Source organism: Mus caroli, chromosome 19 (genome assembly GCF_900094665.2).
Source record: "Mus caroli chromosome 19, CAROLI_EIJ_v1.1, whole genome shotgun sequence".
Taxonomy (NCBI): Eukaryota; Metazoa; Chordata; class Mammalia; order Rodentia; family Muridae; genus Mus; species Mus caroli.
The window spans coordinates 37,712,252-37,736,149 of NC_034588.1; the positions used below are offsets into that span (position 1 = coordinate 37,712,252).

The 23,898-nt window shown below is 45.3% G+C and overlaps 1 protein-coding gene across 3 annotated transcripts in view; it reads left to right on the plus strand.

Moving 5' to 3' along the window:
• The first annotated feature begins 2,694 nt into the window (after nt 1–2,694).
• Nucleotides 2,695–23,898, plus strand: part of Dntt (DNA nucleotidylexotransferase) — a 29,706-nt gene continuing 8,502 nt past the window's right edge. For 2 of the 3 annotated variants that reach the window (XM_021152154.1, XM_021152155.1), the window contains exons 1-8: nt 2,695–3,061; nt 10,510–10,684; nt 12,206–12,334; nt 13,088–13,258; nt 14,155–14,226; nt 15,726–15,849; nt 19,211–19,343; nt 20,537–20,645. In XM_021152154.1, coding sequence (XP_021007813.1) covers nt 2,859–3,061; nt 10,510–10,684; nt 12,206–12,334; nt 13,088–13,258; nt 14,155–14,226; nt 15,726–15,849; nt 19,211–19,343; nt 20,537–20,645 — 1,116 coding nt within the window. In that variant the 5' untranslated portion in view covers nt 2,695–2,858. The remainder of the gene's footprint in view (nt 3,062–10,509; nt 10,685–12,205; nt 12,335–13,087; nt 13,259–14,154; nt 14,227–15,725; nt 15,850–19,210; nt 19,344–20,536; nt 20,646–23,898) is intronic. The other variant, XM_021152156.1, reaches the window with a different exon arrangement.

Sequence of the window (23,898 nt, forward strand, 5' to 3'; positions counted from 1 at the left end):
TCTGTATGGGGGTGAAATGGGCTATCTCAGTTCTTGATTTAGATGTGGGGAAAACAGGCTTAAGGAAGTGAAGCAACTACACAAGGTCACAGCCTCCCAGCTGTGCAGATGGGAGCTCGTGCATCCCTGGCTGCATCCTCTATCTGTGTGCTATTCTCTATCCCCGTTGCTGCTTCTGTGGTCTCACATTTCTGTGCAGATGGGAGCTCATGCATCCCTGGCTGCATCCTCTGTCTGTGTGCTATTCTCTGTCCCCGTTGCTGCTTCTCTGGACTCATGTTACTATGGGGATGATACCACCCTGGGCCCTGGCTAGAGGACTGCCTTGTTCATGCTGTTAGACCACTTGGAGGCTAAGACTAATTCTATCATGTAGCTGTCTGAAACCAAGCATCTAACAGGGGGCCAAAGTGTGTGTGTGTGTGTGTGTGTGTGTGTGTGTGTGTGGGCTTGTCCGCACTCATTGGTCTCTATCAAGCAAACATGGCACCCTAGTCTCAGAGAGCTGCACAAAAGGCCCCTCCAGATGATTAAGTTCCTTCTGCTACATGTCCGTGAACACCGTCAAGGTCTCTACCACACAAGGAGCCCACTCTGTACTTTTGACAGGTGTAGATACTTGCAGAGAGCCAAAGTCTGTTCACTACAGCTCTCTGTCATTCTTGCAAGAAACAGCCTTGTGGATGCCCGATGGCAGCTGTCATAGCACCCTCCTTTGGCAGTGCTGAGGTGCTCATGCGTTCATACGCTTTTGAAGGCAGTAAAAGTCCCAAATGCTGTGGTGGAATACATGAGAAGGGTCCATATTTATTACTGGGTAAGGAGGCATGACAGAAGGAGGCTGTTTGGTATGTGTATGTATGTGTGTGTATGTAAATACATGTGTGTGTGTGTACACATATATATTTGGGTTTTTTTTTGTTTTTTTTTTTGGTTTTTTTTTGTTTTTTGTTTTTTGTTTTTTTTTTTTGAGGCAGGGTTTCTCTGTGTAGCCCTGGCTGCCCTGGAACTGACTCTATAGACCAGGCTGACCTTGAACTCACAGAGATCTTCCTACCTCTGTCTCCTAAGTGCTGGAATTAAAGGCATTGCACTACCAGTCTGGTTAAGAGCATACATTTTTAATTTTGATTTTTTAGTTTATGTGTGTGTGTGTGTGCACATGCTTGTGCTCGCGCACATGCATGCGCGTCCTGGTACTTCTATGGAGATCAAAAGACAACTTGTGAGAATCAGTTTCACGTTCCACTGTGCTAGTTGCTGTGGTGAAACACAAAGTTTTGAGGATGGACAGCAAGCTCCTTTATTCACTGAGCCATCTCACTGGCCCCAAGAGTATATACATTTTGAAGTCAGACAAACCTGACTCCAAGTCCTGACTCAGCCATTTCCTAGTGGTGGCTACTGATTTGTTCTGTGACTTTGAGCAAGTTGCTTGCAGGGCTGAGGATCTTCTCTGCTGCATCTCGCTGCCTGTATGGTACTTTGTGGGCACTGACAACCCCCTCCCCAACCCCGTATTATATGGGTATCTAGCTGGCAGTATGGTCTTATAAGAATTCAGTCAGCAAAGGTTTTGAGGTCTTGCCTAGGTCCTGTAGTAGGTGTTCCAGAAGTGAGACCTATGAAGTAATATTAACCAAAGATGAAATTTTCATTTTGCACAGGGCTGTGAAAATGTCCCTAACTCCATGGCCATGACTCTTCCCCAAAACTCAGCTCGTCTCAGAGACCTATGTTAGTTATGTAGCGACCACTCTCTGGAAACTTAGTGCACTGAAAAAATAGAGACCAAAAACAAACTAAGTTGCATCACGCTTGAAGTCTGAAGAACTGCATTCATGATCTCGTTTGCCTCTTACTCTGAGATCTGCAGTGTCTGAGCCTTAGCTTTCTATACAATGTGCTCACACACGGGAGCCTGTGGTCCTGTGCCCACTGCAAAACGATAGTAACTAAAGCAGCAGAGTAGACAGAGCCAGGAAAATCACAGTTATGGGCTTGTTGGGGAAAAAGTGACCATGGGGACAGGAGAGATAGCTCAGTGGCTAAGAGCGCTAACTGCTCTTCCAGCAGGCCAGAGTTCAAGTCTCAGCAACCATGTGGCAGCTTACAACTGTCTGCAATTCCAGTTCCAGGGAATCTGACACCTTCCAACACCAATGCACATAAAATACAAATAATTTTTTTAAAAAAGCAACCAGCAGAGTGAGAAATTCAGGTGGCATTCACCTGAAATCACAACAGCTGTATGTAACACATCTGTGCCAATTACAGACATCCAGTGTACTGTAACGTAGGTCCGAGAGAAAGAATAGAAGTGAGCTAGAGTAAAGCAGGAATCAATGAATAGAGCCGGCAGGGCCAGTTAGATGACTCAGTGGTGATAGAAGCTTGCTACCAAGACTGACAACCTAAGTTTGATTCCTGGGATCTACACGGTGGAGGGGGAAAGATGCCTCTGACTGCCACACTGATGTCATGGCACGCACACACATACCCCCTTGCCCAGTAAGCAAATGTAATACATTTTTTAAAAAATGGCTTTTAAAATGCAACCTAAAGGGTTTGAACACGCCTACAGATAAGTAACAGCACTCAACCAGTGGTGGGGTCCCTCTTTCTTCCCAAGTTTATTCTGAGGTACTGCAGAGATCAAGTGTATGAAAACCCAAGTTCACTGTTCTTTCTGTCAAGAGCTCCATTTTGGGAGAAAGGACCTGATCAGAGTGAGACATTCCTTCAGCAGGAAGTTGTCACCAGGGTGGTACCTATGGGTCTGCTGGTGAGAGGACATCAGAGCCCTCATTCTGGAGACACCACCTGATGGCACAGACAGAGCTAGACTGTCTGCTTCCATGGATCCACTGCAAGCAGTCCACCTGGGTCCTCGGAAGAAAAGACCTAGGCAGCTAGGCGCCCCAGTGGCTTCCACGCCTTATGATATCCGATTTCGAGACTTGGTCCTCTTCATTTTGGAAAAGAAGATGGGAACAACTCGAAGAGCCTTCCTCATGGAGCTGGCCCGAAGGAAAGGGTTCAGGGTGGAAAATGAGCTCAGGTAGGACAGCCCTGGTCACTTTGCAAGCATGCAGGAGCCCTGAGGACATCCCCAAGGGACCCAAGGGGTCAGTTGGCTAAGGGAGATGAGTGGGGACTAAATGAGACTATATAGAAACTAATTGGTACCAAAAAATAATATTTTTTAAAAAATATGGCTTTCCATGACTGACTCTGAGATTAAGTATCCAGGGGTGATAACCAGAAAACTAGTCAGAGAACCACATAGAAACCACTGGATTCCATTCTGTACCAAACTGAACCAACACCTTCGGGTTCAATTTTTTACATTGCTACTTTGGAGCGGGGAGGGTGTTCTGATTGTCTGGCTCTGACTTACACACACCTGCTCTGCTAAGGGTCTATGGTGGACTAGGCTGAGGTGACTCACCATGGGTACCTTAATGGCCTTGGTGATGGTTTTCCAAAGAGTGGTCCAAGTGGGCTTCAGGAAGAGATGCTGGTTAAAGATGTTTGTCTAGGGGTGACAGATGGCACCCCAGTGTGCTATGATCAGAGTCTAGGCAGGGAGGTGATTGAAGCTACTATCTGGACTCATTCAGTAAGCACCAATTATCATTGTTTTGCTGACTATTGTGTATGTTCACTCTCTTGACTCAATGAAGAGAATCAAAGCGATTCAGAAAGTCCCAGTAAAAGGTCCTGGTGTGCCTGATGGCTGCAGACAGAAGTGTTGGGGTTATGGTGGGAGTGTGTGTGTGGGGGGGAACCAATCAGTTCACTGCCTTCAGCCATGCAAGTTGGGAGGGGTGCTGAACATACTGTGTCAGAGACGATCTGACTTTTACTCTTGGGATTTTGGAAAGTCTTTGAATTTAAAAGAAAATTGCCAAATGTTTCTTGCTGATGAAGTGCTGGCTTTGAGACATTGAGGAGACACATTTTCCAAGGTCAGTACTCAGGAATTTCACACTCCACATGCCCAGCTGAGGGGAATCTTTTTAGATCTTTTGCTAAAATGCCCCCAATCAAAAATTCCTGAGGTTCTGGGCTTTTCTTTTTTCTGAGTCTTTGTCACATGGTTTCCTATTTTTTGTTTTAAGTCATCACAGCCACTCTCAACTTCATTCCTTGATGTTCTTTTCACACAATCCAATATTTCAACTCGTTTTTTGAGTATAATCTGTTAGCCTTATGTACAGTGTTAGCTTTAAAAGAGAAAGAGATTAGATAGGTAAGTGGGGGGGGGGATAAAACAGAAAAAAACATCTTCAAAGAGAAAGTTAAAAACAGAAATCAAAAGTTTTAGCAGCTACCAAGATGCTTCTCATGGTAAAGGAACTGAACAGGGACCAGTCAGGAAAGGGAGAGCCATCAGGCAGGGTGCCACTCACTCAGAAAGCTCTCTGGTCAAAGGTCCATACATCTGGTGGAGGCCCATGGACTGAGTCACCAATGGAGCAAATGGGCCGAGGCAAGTGTCAGGGGTGATGATGATCGTGAAGCAAGTATCTTTGCTGGTGAGGTGAATCAGAGCGGTGCCCCAGATGCCAGCAGTCAGAGCTATGCCAGCTGCTGGGGAGACAGGAAATGGGTGAGGAAGCCGCTGCTGTGCTCAGGATGGAGCAAAGTTTTCAGGAGGAGAGCATGGACACTTTCAATGTGTGTGTGTGTGTGTGTGTGTGTGTGTGTGTGTGTGTGTGCTGTAGAGGAAGATGAATCACAGGAAACAGAAGCCCCGACACTAACAGAAAGAATTTCTGTGCCCAGATAAAGAGTCATTAATTACTGTAGGGAGAACCTTTAGGCTTCATCTCCTGGTGCTGGCTCTTTCCAGATCAGCAGTTCTATACAGCACCCCCCCCCCCTGCCGTCCCCCCTTTCTCCCTAACAGTGGCACTCAGACAAATGTTCCGTCTGATGTGATGTTGAGGTGAGAAGAAGGATGTTGGAATCCTTTGTTAAACTTCACTGTAGTAGTTTGAGTGTGAGTCTGGTTAAATAGTTAGAATCATTGGCCTGTACAGCCAGACCAAAAGAAGGTTGTTTCTTCCCTGTATATACCAGATCAGACTACAGAAACAAGCAGAACAAAGACAGGAAGGCAGTCTATGAAAATGCTATAAGCAGTTATCTGGTGTGGGAAGGTATATGCTCAGATTTTCTGTGTCTTCCAATTTTTTTTTTAAACAGATATACTTTTGTTTGTTTGTTGAAACAGGGTCTCTCTAGATATCCTCACTGTCCTGGAACTCACAGTGTAGACCAGGCTGGCCTCAAACTCACAGAGTTCCTGCTGCCTGTCTCCTGAGTGCTTCCATACCTGGTCTTTGACATGGATGTAAGTCTGTGTCCCTCTTGGAGGCCTGCTGCACACAGGGGCATCAGGTCTCCTGGAATTTGAGCTGCAGATGGTTGAGAGCTGCTCTATGGGTGCTGGAAATCAGACCTACAAGATGGCTCAGTGAGTGCGCGGGCTTCCTGCCCAGCCTGACGATCTGAGTTCAATCTCGGGGAAGCACATGGTGAAAGGAAAGAAGCAGGTCCCATGAATCATCCTCTGACTTCTCCACATATACCAGAAGTAAATGTTTAAGAAAGAAAAAAAGGTCTTTTAGTTTGGGGCTTGAAGGGATGGCTCAATGGTTAAGAACACTGCTTGCTCCCCCAGAGGACCCAGGTTTAATTTCCAGCACCCTCAGGGCAGCTCACGACCATCTACAGCTCGAGTTCCAGGAGATCTGATGCCTCCAAGAGGGACACAGACTTACATCCAGGCAAAACAGTTAGACACCTTAAAATTAATTTTTAATTTTAAAAAGTTAAAAATAAAAATGAAGATAATTTTTAAAAAGCTATTTTAAAAAAGGAAAGAAGGAAAGAAAGAGGGAGGGAGGGAGGGAGGAAGGGAGGGAGGGAGGGAGGGAGGGAGAGAGAGGAAAATTCTAAGGGCAGGCAAAATGGCTGAGCAGGTTGAAGTCACTTGCTGTACAAGCCCGACACCTAAGATTTAACTCTTGGAACCCCAGTAAAGGAGGAAGGAAACCAGCTCTACAGAGGTGATTTCTGACCTGCACATGTGCGCCATGTCATATCCTAATGTGCATATTCAATCATAGTAATTACTGCTAGTGATGATTAATTAAAAGGAAAAATGTCAATGGTACTGACTAACAGTAATGGCTACACTTCTTTCTTAACTTGTAAAATTCAAAGGCAAAGAGAATGCTAAGCTCTGGAACAGGCTAATGTCCACAGCTCCTGTATACTTTTGGCTGCTAAGAGGCTCAGTCTTGGCTCCTACCTTCCCTGAGGATCCTCCATGTACTGAACTCTCTGGATTGAGTCTGTTTTCTCCAACATGAATTTAATGCCCAGCTATTCTGTGTGCCATAGAATGCTGGTTCCTAAAACATGAAAGAGAAGAGATGCTAAGTTCCTTGGGTAGTTCTGAACATCAAAGAACAGGATATTGAATTTATTCTGTCACCAGCATCCTAGACTTTAGAGCAGGTTGCTAACTTCAGCTCACCTAATACAGGCTCCTGTTTCCCATGCCCTGATTGCATCCTGAGTTCCCATAGAGTGCGATACTTGAAAGCTTTCATCTGTCATCTCCCCTTCTCTATAAATACTTCTGCTACCTTCCCCTGTGTCTTGAAGCAAATCACTGTAGTCAAGGCAGAAGAATACGTAGCTCGGAAGGATGGTGTTCCATCTTTCTAACCATCCAGGCGCTTCATGCTAGCTTGCTAACAATGCTCAGGTTGTTGTAAACGCATCAGAGGACAGCATTGTCCTGCCAAGTCCATCACAGCTGCCTGCAATGGAAGATGCTGTCTTAGCTGAAACCATCACAAAAGCCTTTGAGTGCCTGCTCTGCGCAGTATGTGTGGAGCTCTGGAAAAACAAAATAGAAGAAGACATGAACCTTGCAAGCAAAGAGCTTGCTATGGTAGGGAAATCATGAATTGTGTCTTGAGTGCTATTATCTTAATTACTTTTCTTTCTTTTTAAAAAAATATTTATTTTTATCTTCGTGTATCAATTAATGATCTGCCTGCATGTACGTTTATATGTATATATGCATGTATGTGTGTACATATGTATGTATGTGTACCACATGGGTACAGTGCCTTCGGATAGTAGTAGAGGGTGTTGGATGGTCTGGAACAGGGTTTACAGATGGTTGTGAATCATGCCACACATCAGCTCTAGGAATCGAACCTGGATCCTCTGCAAGAGCAGGATGTGCTCTTAACCACGGAGCCAACTCTCCACGGAGCCCCTCAGTTTCTCTTCTTGCTCCGATAAAGTACACTGGCAAAAGCAACTTAAGGAAGACAGGGATTAGAGCTCACAGTTTACAGTCCATCATATCAAGGAAGTCACAGCAGCAGGAGCTTGGGAGAGCTGGTCACCTCACACACGTGATCAGGTCCAGAGAGCAGTAAATGCCTTGCGTACTGTCATGTGACTTTAGACAGACTGTGACCAAAAAGTAGCTTTAGCCTCTGCAACAACTCATTCCTTTCAGACAGCTTGTAACAGGTGTGTGTTCGCTAGTCTGGCTGCCTCTGCTCCCCCATCTGTTCACTGTTTGACTTGTTCACAGTGTGACTTTCACTGGAAAGTCATTATCTCAGAGCATTTGCCTTCAAAGCCCATGGGGGATCTTGTGGTAATAAACCCCACATTTTCTATTTCAAAAATTATGAGCTTCAAGTTAATGCGAAGTTTTATAATACCATTAAAGGGAGTTAAAGAATCAGGCAAGATCCTGACCAAGGCTGGAATAGAAAGCTGTCTCTTTTGAATACTGCTGTGTGTAGATTAGAACCAACCTCAGCTGCCTTGCTCTCAAGGGTTCTAAAACACATTGGTTGCTCAGAGAACTGGCAGAGCTGTGGTTGGGGTGGGTTGAGCCAGCTTCTTTAAGCAGCTCAGTTTAAGTATAAATATGGCTAATGTCATTGTTTTCAAAATACCCAACATGACCTCTCCCAGGTGACAAGACCATCCATGAGAGATAATACTCACACTGGAAAGGGTAGTGGGTAACGATGGCTGCCTCTCTTATTCATAGAAGGCATCTTTAATTATATGCAGTGAGGCACTGCCAGCCAGGAAGAGAAGGCAAGAACAGGCAGAGTGGTATATAAGAAAGATGAGAAAAGCCAGGAGTGGTGGTGCACGCCTTTAATCCCAGCACTTGGGAGGCAGAGACAGGCGAATTTCTGAGTTCGAGACCAGCCTGGTCTACAGAGTGAGTTCCAGGACAGACAGGGAAACACAGAGAAAACCTGTCTCAAAAAAAAAAAAATGAGAAAAATACTCAGAGCTAAGATTTGTGAGTTAATTCCGTAATACATAGTTTCCAAACCACCTGAGCCCTACCTGACAATCCTAGCAATGTTTTGAAGATTACATGATATTATACTTGTCATATATATTCTACTTAACATATAATAACTGCATATACCTAGGGGGGATAGAATAATAATTGAATATGCATATGTAGCATGTAAGGATCAAAGTGACTCTGTCTCTTTATAGCTCTATCATTATAGCCGCCTGTCGTAGTCAGGGTTTCTATTCCTGCACAAACATCAGGACCAAGAAGCAAGTTGGGGAAGAAAGGGTTTATTCAGCTTCCACTTCCACATTGCTGTTCATCACCAAAGAAAGTCAGGACTGGAACTCAAGCAGGTCAGGAAGCAGGAGCTGATGCAGAGGCCATGGAGGGATGTTACTTACTGGCTTGCTCAGCCTACTCTCTTATAGAACCCAAGACCACCAGCCCAGGGATGGCACCACCCACCATGAGCCCTCCCCTCTTGATCACTAATTGAGAAAATGCCATACAGCTGGATCTCATGGAGGCATTTCCTCAAGGGAGGCTCCTTTCTCTGTGATAACTCCAGCTTGTGTCAAGTTTACACACAAAACCAGCCAGTACATCACCACACACCTCCTTCTTAGGTGTCCATGATATAAACAAAGGGCTATTGTGACCTGTGTGTGTGTGTTTCAGAAGGGTGAATATTACAACTTATTTCTTTTAAATGTATGTTGGTTGCCCACCTCATATGGCTGATATGAAGACTAAGTTTTATATACATCCCCCACACACATCCCACACATGGTAGTGTGTCATATTTCAAGTGGTGTAGCATCTTTACAGCATGTCTTTCATGCACCCATATTTTTGTTTATTGCATCCCAGGAGCTCCTTCACCCCCTGAGCATCCCCAGAGCCTATGTCAGAGCATAGGCAGGGCTTTACCTAGAGGCAGACTAGAGAAGGAGATGCAGGGCAAAGCCAGGCAGTGAGAATGTGGCAGAGGCAGCATTGCTTGCAAGATGGACCTCAGGCTTCTGCACTCATTGGGGGCGGGGGGCAAAACCCAGAGCACCCAGAGCAGTTGGCGGCATCCCTGCAGATCTTCCACCTTGGAGTGCGTCTATAGCATCTATTTTTAGATTCAGGATAGCTCTAACTTCCTGCAGTCTTGTAGTCCAGACATTCAACATAAAATAGGAAGACAAAAATTATACCCAAGGGGGCTTCCTGGGCAGATATGTTACAGAGAGTTTCTTCATCCATATCTCTGCCCCTTGGAGGGACGGTTTGCCTTTAAATATGGCACCCGTTCAGATAACCCTTCTGTGAGGAGGGTGGAAGGGAGCTGACTAAACAGGGAACTCCTCTGCTCTGGAACAAGCACTGAGTCACAGATTGCAAACTCATGGCTACTCAAGCTCATGGGCTTTGGGTTAAAACAGATCTGTGATCAAATTTCCACCCTGCAGTTATTAGCAGGGAAGGGTTTTAATGTCTCCCAGGGCTATCTCCTCATTGCTATGTGGGTCTGATAATCCCTGTCTCACAGCATTACTAATAATTAAATGTATGACATGTACATTTAATGTATTTAACATTTAATACTAGTACCTGGTATAAGGCAGTGCTTCCATACTCTTGATATTTTCAATACTGAAGAAACACCTGGAGCCGAGTTCCCAAATCCATATGTTCCCAGGGACAGATAATTGTTACTGTGCATCGATAAGGAACTGTCAGTGGACAGCAGTGGAGGAAGCAAGTTGCCTTGTGATACTGTCTGGTGAGGCTCAGGATTGAACATGAAGAAGTGTTTAGTCCAAGAGAATCATCTGCAGGAGGCCAGTGACAGCCACAAACCCAAAGAAACAATGCCAGCTCTGATTAGACAACAGGGAGACAGGATCGAGTAGACTCAGTACGAGAGATGAGAACAGAGACAGGACCAGGATGGATGTAGCCTCTAAATTCTCGGTTTTTTAAAATTATTTGTAGCTAAGGACCAGTTTAACAAAAAATAAAATCATATTTATCAGTGATTTAATCTAACCATCTATAATAAAGCTGGTTTGGCAATGTCGAGGGGAGGAGAGTGGGTCTCATTTTGAAAGCTCCTTTTACTGATAACTGCCTTCCATCTCTAGTGATTCGGTCACCCACATTGTGGCAGAGAACAACTCAGGGTCAGACGTCCTGGAGTGGCTCCAGCTGCAGAACATCAAAGCCAGCTCCGAGCTCGAACTCTTGGACATCTCCTGGCTCATTGAATGCATGGGAGCCGGGAAGCCAGTGGAGATGATGGGGAGACATCAGCTTGTTGTAAGTGTCTCCTTTGCTGGATGGCCACTGGCATGGGCATCAGAATCCACAGACTTGGCTCCATTAGAGTCTTTTCTCACGGAGTTCACTTAGCTCTGGTGGGACTCCATTTTGTCCTCTTTATATAACAATAATGCCCACCCCCTGAGATGCTGTGGAAATTGAAGTAACATGCATAAATGGTGCACACTGCTGACATATTAATAGATGGGACTATTTTCTTTTAAAAAAAGAATTTTTAGTGTGTGTGTGAGTTTGTGTATATGTGTGTGCACATGCGTGCAGGTGTCCACAGAGGCCAGAAGAGAGAACAGATCTCCTGGAGCAGGTTGTGAGCCACTCAGGTATTTGGCAAGAGTAACACTCAGTCTTCACCATTGACCCATCTTCCCAGCCCCACAACAAGAGCTATTTTTATGAACACATTCACACACCGATATTTCAGAATCTCAGCCTTGAAACTCAGAAAAGTAAAGAGTTTCTTTTTTTCCCATTCTGATAATTCATGGAAAAAAAAAAGAAAGAATATGACTTCTTAAATCTAAATCTTTAACCAATAATGCTAGAGTCTCTGGGAAAAGGGTCTGGATCAGCTGTAATAAAGGAAACAAAGGAAATAAAATTTAATAGCTGGTTCTTTTTAAAAAATTTTTATTGGTTATTTTATTTATTGACATTTCAAATGTTATCCCCCTTTCCAGTTTCCCCTTCACAAGCCCCTTATTCTCTACCCCCTATTCTACCTGTTCACCCACTCCTGCCTCAGTGCCTTTACCTAGCATTACCCCACCCTAGGTCATTGGGCCTCCACAGGACCAAGAGGCTTCCCTCCCAGTGATGCCCAATAAGGCAATCCTCTGCTCCATATGCAGCTGGAGGCCATGGGTCCCCCCCGCATTTGTACTCTTTGGTTGGTGGTTTAGTCCCTGGGAGCTTTAGGGGGTTTGGTTGGTTGATATTGTTGTTCTTCCTATGGGGTTGCAAATCCCTTCAGTTCCTTCAGACCTTGCCCTAACTTCTCCATTGGGGTCCCCGTGCTCAGTCCGTTGTTTGGCTGCATGCATCTGTATCTGTATTGGTCAGGCTCTGGCAGAGCCTCTCAGGGGACAGCTATAACATGCAAGCACTTCTTGACATCAGCAATAATGTCTGAGTTTGGTGTCTGTAGATGGGATGGATTCCCAGGTGGGGCAGTCTCTGGATGGCCTTTCCTTCAGTCTCATTTTTGTGATTTCCAAAATATATATCCTGCACATACTTAAGATGTCACAATGAAATTCATTATCTGGTGTAATTAATATGTACTAATAAGAAGAACAATCATACATGTCAGTGACTATACACTAGACAGGTATGCGACACATTTTTGAGTCCTCTATGATTTTGTCCTCTTTCAGAGACAATCGTCATGAATTGTCTTAAATGTTTTCTTTATATTTGAGTAAATATTTATAGTTATATGTACACTTACTATCGGCTAATTAACTGTCATTCAAAATGGATGCTTATGCTTTCGTGTAGGTGAAAAGAAACTCTTCCCCGAGTCCTGTCCCAGGTTCCCAGAATGTTCCAGCACCTGCTGTGCAGAAGATCTCCCAGTATGCTTGCCAGCGAAGAACCACATTAAACAATTACAACCAACTCTTCACGGTAATGAGGTTTTCTCAAAACCCAGGGCAAAAGGCGGGCTTGAGGCTTCTTTCCCTGAGTCGACAAGTTAAATTATGATTTTCTGGAGATCTCAGAATGCTTCTGCATGCTTACCCACCTAACCTGACCTCTGGTTCTTCGTCACGTGGGCCTCCTTGTTCATAGACTCCCAGCTACTCAGGGGTCAGGGGTCATCAGAGTAACACACTCAGGAGAGTGTCAAGCATGGGACTTCTCATCTCTTAACTTTCGAGCTGCATCTGTGAGGAAGAGCCGGAAACGGATGGCAGCCACTGAACCCACTGAAGCACAGCTGCGTTCTCTGCAAGGAAGGCAACATGCCTCACCTTAAATAACCCCGGCTATGGGTCTGAGTGATGAACACAGCCTTCATCCCACAAACACCAGCTGTGTTTTCTGACCACACTAAGAGACCCGTAAGTCTCAGGAGTGTGACAGAACCCTGGCTACAGACTGGTCCAGAAGATAGGAAAGGGTTATACCCAACCCAGTCATGACTGCTGGGACACCATGGATCCCAGGTCACGACTTCATTAAACTGTTTCTAAATGTCTAATGATTGAACTCAGTTTCCTCATAAGTGCATTAGATACATATCTTTTCAGTTCAGTGACAGAGTCCTACAGGGGAGGATGCAAAGGTACAGGAGCTTGATCCATTAGTAAAGGGGACAGGAGGGACTTGCGAGTGACTCCCATGAGCAGACCTGCTGACCTGGTTTTATTGTTTTAGGATGCCCTTGATATCCTGGCTGAAAATGATGAGCTTAGAGAGAATGAAGGTTCTTGCCTGGCATTCATGCGAGCGTCCTCTGTACTGAAATCTCTGCCATTCCCCATCACCAGCATGAAAGACACAGAGGGGATTCCTTGCCTAGGGGACAAGGTGAAGAGTATCATAGAGGTAAGGGAGAAGTGGAATTTGCTATATCTCCAAAGAGGCGAAGGGGAGACAGAACAGATCACATAAGTATGGGCTCTCTCCTCTATTTATCTATAAATGGATCAATATAGCAAGAAAGAGATATATGGGTATAGACATATAAAATCCATACCCAAACACGATCCCAGTAGGAAGACTTTCTCAGGCAGTGATTTTTTTACTAGCAGCGAAAGACTTGAGCCTTAGATCTCCAGAGCAGCAGAATATTCTGCTTCCACCCCAGTCTGGGTGGGAGACTCGGTCTCCCTCAGCGCTTCCTGTGCAGCACAGGGTGATGTTCAATGGGCTGATTCTGCATCTCTGTGTTCTCAGAAGAGACTGGGCAGTAGTTCCATGCTTAGCAACATTTAAGGGCTTCCCAACAAGGCACGGTTGTCATCTAGTAGCAAGTTTCAATTTAACCAAATGCAAGGTACATCCTTCTAGAAAAATATCGGAGCTCAAGACAACAGAGACTAGACCTCATAAGGACCTGATAATGACCAGCTTTCCGGTGGGCCAACAATTAACCTGGTGGTTTAAAAAGCCCTCTTGTTTCCACAACTCGAAATCAACTGAAAAGAAAATGATCAGGACTATTTGAACAATGCTTGTCAGAGAATATTTTGTCTTAGAGTCTCTAGGTTCAGATCTTTATCTTTCTGTATCCTCGTCAGAGGTTATGAAGCTCTTGGATCTATGGTAAACCAAGATATTTTTTTTTCAAGATTACAAGGAAATTCTTGCTTTCTCCAGATCAGCCAGGGAAAAATCCTCAAGTTTCAGGAGAAACCAGTAGTTGGGGCTGTAGGTTTGAGACTGGCACTTTGATTATGCAGAGACATAACTCAAAATCTTTTGTTCAACCCTCCTTGCAGGGAATTATTGAAGATGGAGAAAGTTCTGAAGCGAAGGCTGTGTTAAATGATGAGCGATATAAATCCTTCAAAGTAAGCGACTGTACGTTTGTATACTGGGGGGTGTCTTGTTTTATTTATCCTGTTGTTTGCTGTCGCTGTCGATGGTTATATAACTCAGGCTGCCATACCCAAAGGCCACAGAGTGAACTGATTAATCATAGAAACTTCTTTTCTCTCAGTTCTGGAGGCAGAAAGTTGAGGTTAAGTTTCTGTGTAAAGATTCTGGGGAGGACTCTGTGGTTTTCAGTTGGCCAGCCACCCTCTCGCTGCTGCCCTGACATAGCAGAGAGAGAGAGATGGACAAATGCTCGTTCTCAGCTAGCTTTCTTTATTCTCACATTATTGTGTGAAGCACGACTCCTTGCTTAGGGAATGGCACCTTCCACAGTGGGCGTCCTACATCAGCTAACAGACATGCCCACAGGCCAAGGTAGTATGGATAATTCCTCATTAAGACTCCTCTCCCGGGAGATTCTGAATTGTGTCAAGTTGACAGTTAAAACTAACCAGCACGCCCCACAAAGACACTACATGCCAAGACTTACCTATCACACGGAGACCACCTACCAAGAATCTGTCACTCATGGTTACAAATGTCAAAGGGACACGGGATTCAAATAGAGCAAGTGTGGTCCTGAAGCACAAACTGTCTGAAAATCCCTCATTGCACCTTGATTTCTGGGACTTAGGGTTGACCATCCTCCAATTTGCTTTTGTTTTTACCTTAGAGTTTATGGTACTCTGGCCAGTCCGTTCAGTTCATAACTGATACAGGGCCTAACATACGGCCAGAACAGGAGCTAGGCTCAGAGTACAGACAGACCAGGGTTGAAGGTTGTACTTTGCCGTTATCCACTTGTAGATGGGGTGAATTTGATGAGGATCTGTGAGCAAGATTTACCTCATGAGTCTCCTTCCACCAAAGGTGTGGTTCAGGACTTCATGTAAAAGACTGCAAAATCTGAAGACAGACAGACAGACAGACAGACAGACAGACAGACAGACAGACAGACAGACAGCTTCTCATACAGACACAGAACAGGCAGTCTGTCTTCTTACACCGATGTCCAGCCATCTCTCACCTGTTTCGTTTTGTGACACTTTGATTACGGAAGGATCTTTCAGAAACAAAAAGCCTCTCAACATTACCATCCCCGGCTCAAGAGAGAACTCCCTAAAGTGCAGAGAAACTGAGCAAGAGTCCCAGAACCAACAAAAAAGCTGGGTGTGGTAGCGCACCTTTTAAACCTAAGCACTGAAGAGTTAGAGAGAAGCAGCTCCCTGAAGCTCACTGGCCAATCGTCCCAGCCTGAGGTTGACTTCTGGTTTCCAAATGCACAGTTATGCATGTCTGTACAAGTACACACACACACACACACTCACTCCCCATCCCCTTGATGTTTTCAAGAGAAACGGGGCCAAAGGTTTGCTTATACTTCTTGTTCCTGGCCTGAGACTTTGGAAAGTGTCGCTCTGTTGTCATAGCAATGATTTGGGTGGATAACAGCCTGCCTTTCCCTCCCTTTCAGCTCTTTACCTCTGTGTTTGGTGTGGGACTGAAGACAGCTGAGAAATGGTTCAGGATGGGTTTCAGAACCCTCAGCAAAATACAGTCAGACAAAAGCCTGAGGTTTACACAAATGCAGAAAGCAGGTAACGGTCTTGGGGAAGTCACGGGTCATTCTGGGCTTGTCTGGGTCGAGTGACATGGAAGCCAGTTCGACTTGCTCCAGACTTGGGACTCGGGTAAATCTTGGCTCCAGCACTTGTCACTGAGTGATCTTGAGTAAGCTAGTTAAAACCTTGAGCCTTCGTTGCCTCACTGGTGAACCTGAGCTAACCAGGGACTAGATCAGCTTCCGCAAAGCCCTGAGAACAGGAGAACAAGGCCTCTTCCTGGGGTGCTATGGTTCCCTTTATCCAGACGTTACAGCAGAGTGGGCACTGTCCTGATTCCTACAGACACACCTTGGGTCTGGCTGTCTCCCTGTGTAAGAAGCATGCATGAAGGGTCAAGGACAGAAGGGTAAGCTGACATGCAAGAAGGACAGAGGGGAGTACTGAACAAAGTACACTCTTGATGGCTTGGTTCACACTGGGAATGTGCGCTAGGGGCTGGAAAACGGAAGAGAAAGGGGAGGAAGTCTAGTCACAGCCTTGGTCTGTCCAATCAGAGCCCTATAGCCTAGGAAGAGACAAGAGTCCAGAGCAGAGACTGAAGAGCTCTCACTACCGTCTGAATGTCTGGCAAGCCCCACAGCCACCACGTGGGCTAGTTCACTGCCTTCCATGGACAGTGCTGGTACCTTTTCCAGAAATGAGGAGATGCGATTCATAGCCCCTTCTAAACATGTGAAAAATTTTTTAAAGATTTATTTATTTATGTATATGAGTACACACTGTAGCTATACAGATAGTTGTGAACCTTCATCTGGTTGTTCAGAATTGAATTTAGTACCTCTGCTCCCTCAGGTCGGCTGAGTGGTCCACCATGTGGACCACCATGTGGTTGCTGGGATTTGAATTCAGGACCTTTGAAAGCGCAGTCAGACCCGCTGAGCCACCTCATCAGCCCAACATGTGAAATTTTTAAATGTTTCCTTTTAATGTACAATAAAAATAGAGTAAAATTATCCTTCAAGAGGGCGTCACTGCTATAGTTCCCTAGCTTCTGGGGTTATGAAAAATGTGAAGCTATCAAGTTTTTTTAAATATGGAAGTGATAGAGTCTTCTACCAGAGGATTCTGGGTATGCGCAATTATTCAACAGCTATCTTCTGTTTAAGTGATAATAGAAAGACAGACAGAATGATTGAACAAAAATGATATCACAAGAAATGGTAGATGAGGTGAATCATATCTTGGGGGGGGTCCCATCAATGACACTATAGAAAGCCCGTATTGATCTTATAAGTCCATTAAGTTCTTTATAAAAACATTTTTATTTATTTTTAGTTTATGTATATGGGTGTTGTCTATATGTTTGTGTATGTACCACATTTGTCCAATGTCCAAGGAGGCCAGAAGAGGGCATAAGCTCCCTTGGACCTGAAGTTACAGATGGTTGTGTGTTGCTGTTGGTGCTGGGAATCAAACCTGGGCCCTCTGGAAGAGGAGCTAGTGCTCCTAGCTACTGAGTCATCTCTCAAGTTTGATGATTTCTGAGTGACTGTTAATTAGCTTTATATAATGCCACACAGGAAATAAAAGAGTCTAAGAAAAAACATCTGATATTTCTACTCTGGATGCCAGAAAGTGTAGTGTAGTAAGGGTGTTTTACACCAGCTCTAGAGATGCCGTTAAAGAGAAATGTATGTGACTATGAAACCTCAGGGCATGGAGATGGTTTAGAATGATAGTGAGGACTCCTAACACTTACAGCAGAAGTGGGGAGCAGTGGAATGCTTTCTCAGAAAGCCTTGAACTTGTGATGTCCTGTTTCAGCATCTTGAGTGCTAGCAATGCAGGTTGAGGTGTTGGCTGACATCCACACGTTCTTAAAAAGTCATAACCTCACATTCTTGCACATCATCCAGTGAGTGAGCGTAGGGATTTCCTGGCACCACCCGAGGTGTACTTAAGTGCCAGTGATGATGGCAATGCCTATATATATTAGCGCCTAAAAGAATGTTGCTTCTTAGATCAAACACACACACACACACACACACACACACACACACACACACACACACAGCAGCCATGTCCCAATCAAAAGGCAACTGTTGACAACAGAACAAGAGAAGTTTATGTCGTGTCAGTTATGGATATGAAGATGGCAGCTCCTCCAGGAACTGGCTTGGTAGTAACAAGTGATAGGTGGGTTAGCATCACCATCTTTTCCTGGTCCTGAAAACACAGTTCTGCCACTGTCCCGTTTAGAGATTACAGATGACTTTGAACTTGGTAGCTGTTTACGGTGTGCTCAAGCCAAGTGACTTTCTGGTCGTGTCTCATCCTGGGGTGAGAAACAGGAGCCAATCAGCAGCCTCTAGAGAAGTACATCCCCTTCCTGTTTGCCGAGTGGCATTTGGGTCCCTTAAATGAAAGTTCAGCGTCTTATATGGAAGCATGACGGTCATCAGGCTCTGACTCTCCCAGACATGCCCAGCTTCCCACCACTACTTTACCCCCATCCTTGGAGATAAGCCTCCTTCTCTCTCTGCCTCCCTCCCACTGCTCTGTGGTGACAGCCAAAGGCTCTGCTCTCCCTCATGACCCTGCTTCTGAACGGTCATTGGTTCATAGTCCTCAGGCCAGGACATCAGCTTTGGACACTGACCCACCCCTCTTCCTCCCACTGCCTTTTCTTTCTTTCTTTCTTTCTTTTTTTTAAAGATTTATTTATTTATTATATGTAAGTACACTGTAGCTGTCTTCAGACCCTCCAGAAGAGGGCGCCAGATCTCATTACAGATGGTTGTGAGCCACCATGTGGTTGCTGGGATTTGAACTCTGGACCTTCAGAAGAGCAGTCGGGTGCTCTTACCCACTGAGCCATCTCACCAGCCCCCCACTGCCTTTTCTAATGAAGCCATCTCTGCCAAGTCCTGAATTTTCCTATCCCCCTTTAAATAGTATGGCATAGCTTGTTGGTCAAGAAGAGTGGACACAGTGCTACATACATGGAATCTCAGCACTTGGGAGGTAGAGGAATTAGGGGTTCAGAGAATCTGAGCCTTTCCTCAAAGGAGCAGCAGCAGCAGAAAGAGAAGGAGGAGGGGGAGGAGGAGGAGGCGGGGTTGGATTTCCATTATAATATCAGATAGGATCAATTTAGATCCCAGAAGGATCTGAATACTTCCCCCTTGATGTGAATATTGTAGACTTCTCCATGAGAAGTCAAAGCTCCTTTGTAACCATGAAAAAACCCACAAGCAAGTGGGCAAGGCAATGCCATAGATTACTGTGCTCTGTACAGAGTCTGGCCAATGCCTAATGCACTGTATGAGACAGCATCCTCTCCTATCGGCGGCTGGTCCTCTTACGTGTGCCTTTCTCTCCACTGGCTGGTCAGGATTCCTCTACTACGAAGACCTCGTTAGCTGTGTGAACAGGCCAGAAGCCGAGGCTGTCAGCTTGCTAGTTAAGGAGGCGGTTGTGACATTTCTTCCAGGTGCCTTGGTCACCATGACTGGGGGGTTCCGCAGGTAAGTGATGTAGCTGTTTTAGAACCCCTCTTCTACCTGCCTCTGAAATGGTGCAAAAGGCCTGTTCTGACTTGGAACCAACCTCAGTCTGTAGCTTTGGCTCCTGCTGCCTGTGTTGCGTGTCAGAGCCCCAGATAGCTTGACACCCCGCACACAGAGCTGTTTCTTACCTCTGTGACTTTGCACAGGAGAAACTTTCTCGACAGCTTTGTGAATTTGGTACTCATCTGACTTCACAATTCCTTCAGACTCAATTTAGATGCTGCCGCCTCCAGGAAGCCCTCCTCGACTCCTTCTAGCTCTATTCTGGGCTAGGAACTTTCTTCTGTGCTTCCCAGGTGCCTACTGCACCATGTGTGCTTTCCCCGTGGAGCTTAGTTCCCACGGAGACCAGGGTGTGAGCCTGACCACTAAGTAGATGCTCAAGAAACTGGTTGAGTCAAAGAAAGCTCAATGAACAAGCCTTCAGACATGAAATCTTCAGTTGGATATAAATGCCTCCATTTCAGAAAGAGGCTTGTCCCTCTACCTCTCCTTCTGAGATCTTACCTGGTCACTTGCATCAAAGAGGTTTTCTGGGCTGGGTCTGTCACTCAGCAGAGTGACTACTTAGCATGAAGGAAACCTGGCTTTGATTCCCAGTATCCAGTAAATCAGGTATGGTGATATATACCTATAATCCCAGCACTTGGGAAGTACAGGCAGGAAGATAAGAGATCCAGGGTCACCCTCAGCTTCAAAATGTGCTCAAAGCCAGTCTGCATCATATAAGACTCCATCTTTAAAGAAACAATGACAAAGAGAAATCTCTTAAGCCATACCATAGTTCCAAGAAGACTACCTTGTATGGTGTTACCAAAGCTCTTGGTTGGCTGCCTATTGTCATACATGTTTCTCTATGTATGTGATGCATATAGAAGTAATATTACTTGCTTTCCATCCATATACAACAACACACACGTTCTGGATAAAGTTTTTTGTTGTTTTTTTTTTCTGTCACAAATTTGTTTTGCAAGAAGTGAGTTGTACAACCAGGAATAGCTGGTTTTAAAATGTTGTGAGTATTTTGAACCACAAACCTCACACTTGAGACACAGTAACAAAGAGATTTGTTTTGTTTTGTTGTTTTGTTTTTAAGTGAAAGGCTAAAAGTCCAACTGATTTTCCTTTTGTGTTTTTTTTCCCCAAATTAGGGGTAAGATGACTGGACATGACGTAGACTTTCTAATTACCAGCCCAGAAGCCACAGAGGACCAAGAGCAGCAGCTCTTGCATAAAGTGACAGACTTTTGGAAGCAGCAGGTAAGGAGGCCAGATGGCACCTGCCACTTAAGGCTGGCTTAGCATTGATTTCTGCTTGTTTTTTTTCTGTGTGTGTGTGTGTGTGTGGTATGTATGTTATGTTTGATATGTATGTGTGTGTACTGCTGTGCGTGTGTATGATGTGTGTATGTGGTGTGTTTGTTATGCATGGTGTGTATGTGACACGCACATGTGTGCATATTTTTGTATATGTATAGGCACATGTGTGCGTGCATGTGGAGCCTGAGGTTGATGTTGAAAATCATCTTCTGCTACTTCTCCACCTTATTCATGGAGGCAGGCTCTCTCAATCAAATCCAGAGCTCATCGATCTGGCTAGTCCTACTAGCCAGTTTGTTCTTGGAATCCCTTTGTCTCCACCTTCTGAGGCTGGAATTGCAGGCAGGCTGTCATGCGTACCAAGCATTTGTATGGGTTCTGGGGATCTGAAACTTGGGTCCCTGTGCTTGTAAAGCAAGCGCTTTAACCACCGAGCCATCTCCCCAGCCCCAAGCATTGCTAATCTTATGTGTTACATGATCAGTGTACAGTGACTACTATTCTCACTAGTTTGTAACACCTCATCGCAGCACCACGTGGCTGGCATGAGACTGACCAGCTTTGGGTCCTAGGCAACACTTTATGGGTATGCATCTTGTTTGAAGAAGGAAGACAATGAGGGCAAGCTGGGCCCTGCAGAGGTCATGGCCAATGGCTCACACTGGATGAAATCAAACCTGCCACGTGGCAGCCAGTTGTTAATGGTCAAAGCTGAGTTAAGCTAACCCCACAGCCAAAACCCTCTGGCTCTCTAGTCAAGCACCATTTCGTAGAGAGACCAAGGGCTCTTTCCTGGGAACCTACTGGCCTGGCTGAATGGAGGAGGCTGGACCAGAGTTTTTCTAGTATAGACAGCTTTCCCCTTCCTGGGCTGAGCATGGGCTGAGCTCACTGATGCGCCAGAGAGATAAGACCAGATAAAGTGAAAACTAGAAGGGGCTGGAGAGATGGCTCAGTGGTTAAGATCACTGACTGCTCTTCCAGAGGTCCTGAGTTCAATTCCCAGCAACCACATGGTGGCTCACAACCATCTGTAATGGGATCTGATGTCCTCTTCTGGTGTATCTGACAGCTATAGTGTACTCACATAAAATAAGTAAATAAATCTTTGGGCAGTGGTGGCACACGCCTTTAGTCCCAGCACTTGGGAGGCAGAGGCAGGAGAATTTCTGAATTCAAGGCCAGCCTGCTCTACAGAGTGAGTTCCAGGACAGCCAGAGCTATACAGAGAAACCCTGTCTTGAAAAACCAAAAACCAAAAACCAAAAAAAAAAAAAAAAAAAAACCAAACCCAAAAACAAACTACAAATAGCCAACCCCAGAGCCATGAGATTTATAAATGAAAGCTAGATTTCAGATGCAGATCCAAATTTATCTGTGAGACCATTCCATGTCCCCCTGTCCTTCTCAGGAGAAGGTGCACAGGAGAACCCCTCCAGAGATAGCAAGACAAGAGAAGACACGACAAGAGTCAGGATACTTTCCCGATTCTCTGCTCCAGGGGGTGGGAGTGGGGGACGTCCGGGAGGTTGGGGAGGGGAGAACAGGGGAAGATTAAAGACTCACTGAAAGACCAAAGAATACCCACCCCCAGGCCTGTTGCCAAGGTTGGAAACTCACTGATGTTTGTTTTTGTGCCATTGTCCCATGCTAAGACATCTGCTGGAGTGGAGAGATGACAGAGGAGCCCTCTTTGCATGGCTAGTTTCAAGGTAGTTTTCCTGTGGATCCTGGTCAGAGATAGTCATTAGGAGCCCAGGCCCTGCATTTGGGGCCGATAGTGAAACAGGCCTAAATGAGACTTTAGAAGTGGTGGTACAACCTGGGGTGGTGCTTAACAGTTCATGGCCCATTTTCTGTCTGTGCTAACCCGGGATTCAATGAAAGTCTCAGGGATTCAATAGAAAGTCTCCGGTGTCTGACAAATGGTGGCTATGATCAGCAGCAGCAGGATTGCTTATTGAATTCAGTTTGAGAGCCAAGCACTGCGCTGCAGGGGACCCAGGAACCAGCAAGCCAGCTCCTTCCCTTCCCTCAAGTACTGTGATTCAGTGTCCCTGCCCTGGACCCACCCCTTGAAGCCCTGGACCCACCCCCAATAACTCAATTGTGAAATCAGATGAGTTCTTCCCATCTGGCTCCCACTTCCACTTGACTCCCTTCCCTGCCAGCCTAACCCTGACCCTGAGCTTCACTTTACAGATGGCTGTGAGCACAGCTTAGATAGTGCATACCGGTGTACTCACAGTACACACACAGCATGCCCACAAGATGCTTAAATGTCTGTGATGTAGGTTGAACAGCCTTCAGTGCTTTCTGCTATCTAAATGGTGTCCTTTGGAGACAACCTCTGGGTCAGAGGTAGGAGAAAGGAGGTGAAGAGCTTAGAAATCTCATCTCCAGGGAGGCTATAATTCCCCCAGACAATCGTTCTGTCTGAATTCCAAGCAGACTGCTGGTAGCTCACCTCAAAGGAAGGAGAGAGACTTCATGACTCAGGCTTGCGGTCAGGCCTGGTAAGTGGGACCCAGGTACAGGGAACCTAAGTGCTTCAGGTGGTCTTTCACCCCTGGAGTTCATGGAACTTCTGGGAGTCAAAATGTTGAGTCTACAGAGTAAGACTGTAAGTCAGAACCAACCATGGTGGCTCACACTTCTCACCTCAGCCATTCAGGAGGCTGAGGCATGAGTTCCATTCCAGGCTACCTAGAACCAAAAGGAGTTTAAACTGGCCATGACCTTGGGTTCTGAATTCATAGGTTTCACTGACCTCAGATAGGAAAAAAATACTTTAAGAAGAAAGAAAGAAAGATAGGAAGAAAGAAAGAAAGGAAGAAAGAAAGAAAGAAAGAAAGAAAGAAAGACCCACACCTATACTGAGTATTCATAGGCACCTCCTATCGTCAGTCTCTAAATACTACATTATGACAACACTACATGCACTTATATAGTATTAAGTAATTAATCTAGGAGTGACTGAAAGTCTGTGGGGATGTGTGTGGCTCATATATAAACATTCTTACCACTTTGCAGGAAGAAGGTGATCATCTGTTGCTACCGTGATGACTGCTAGACGACTGTGGGATGACTGTGGGATTACTGAGGGGTGACTATGGGATGACTGAGGAATGACTGATGGATGACTGCTAGACGACTGAGGGATAACTATGGGACGACTGAGGGACAACTGTGG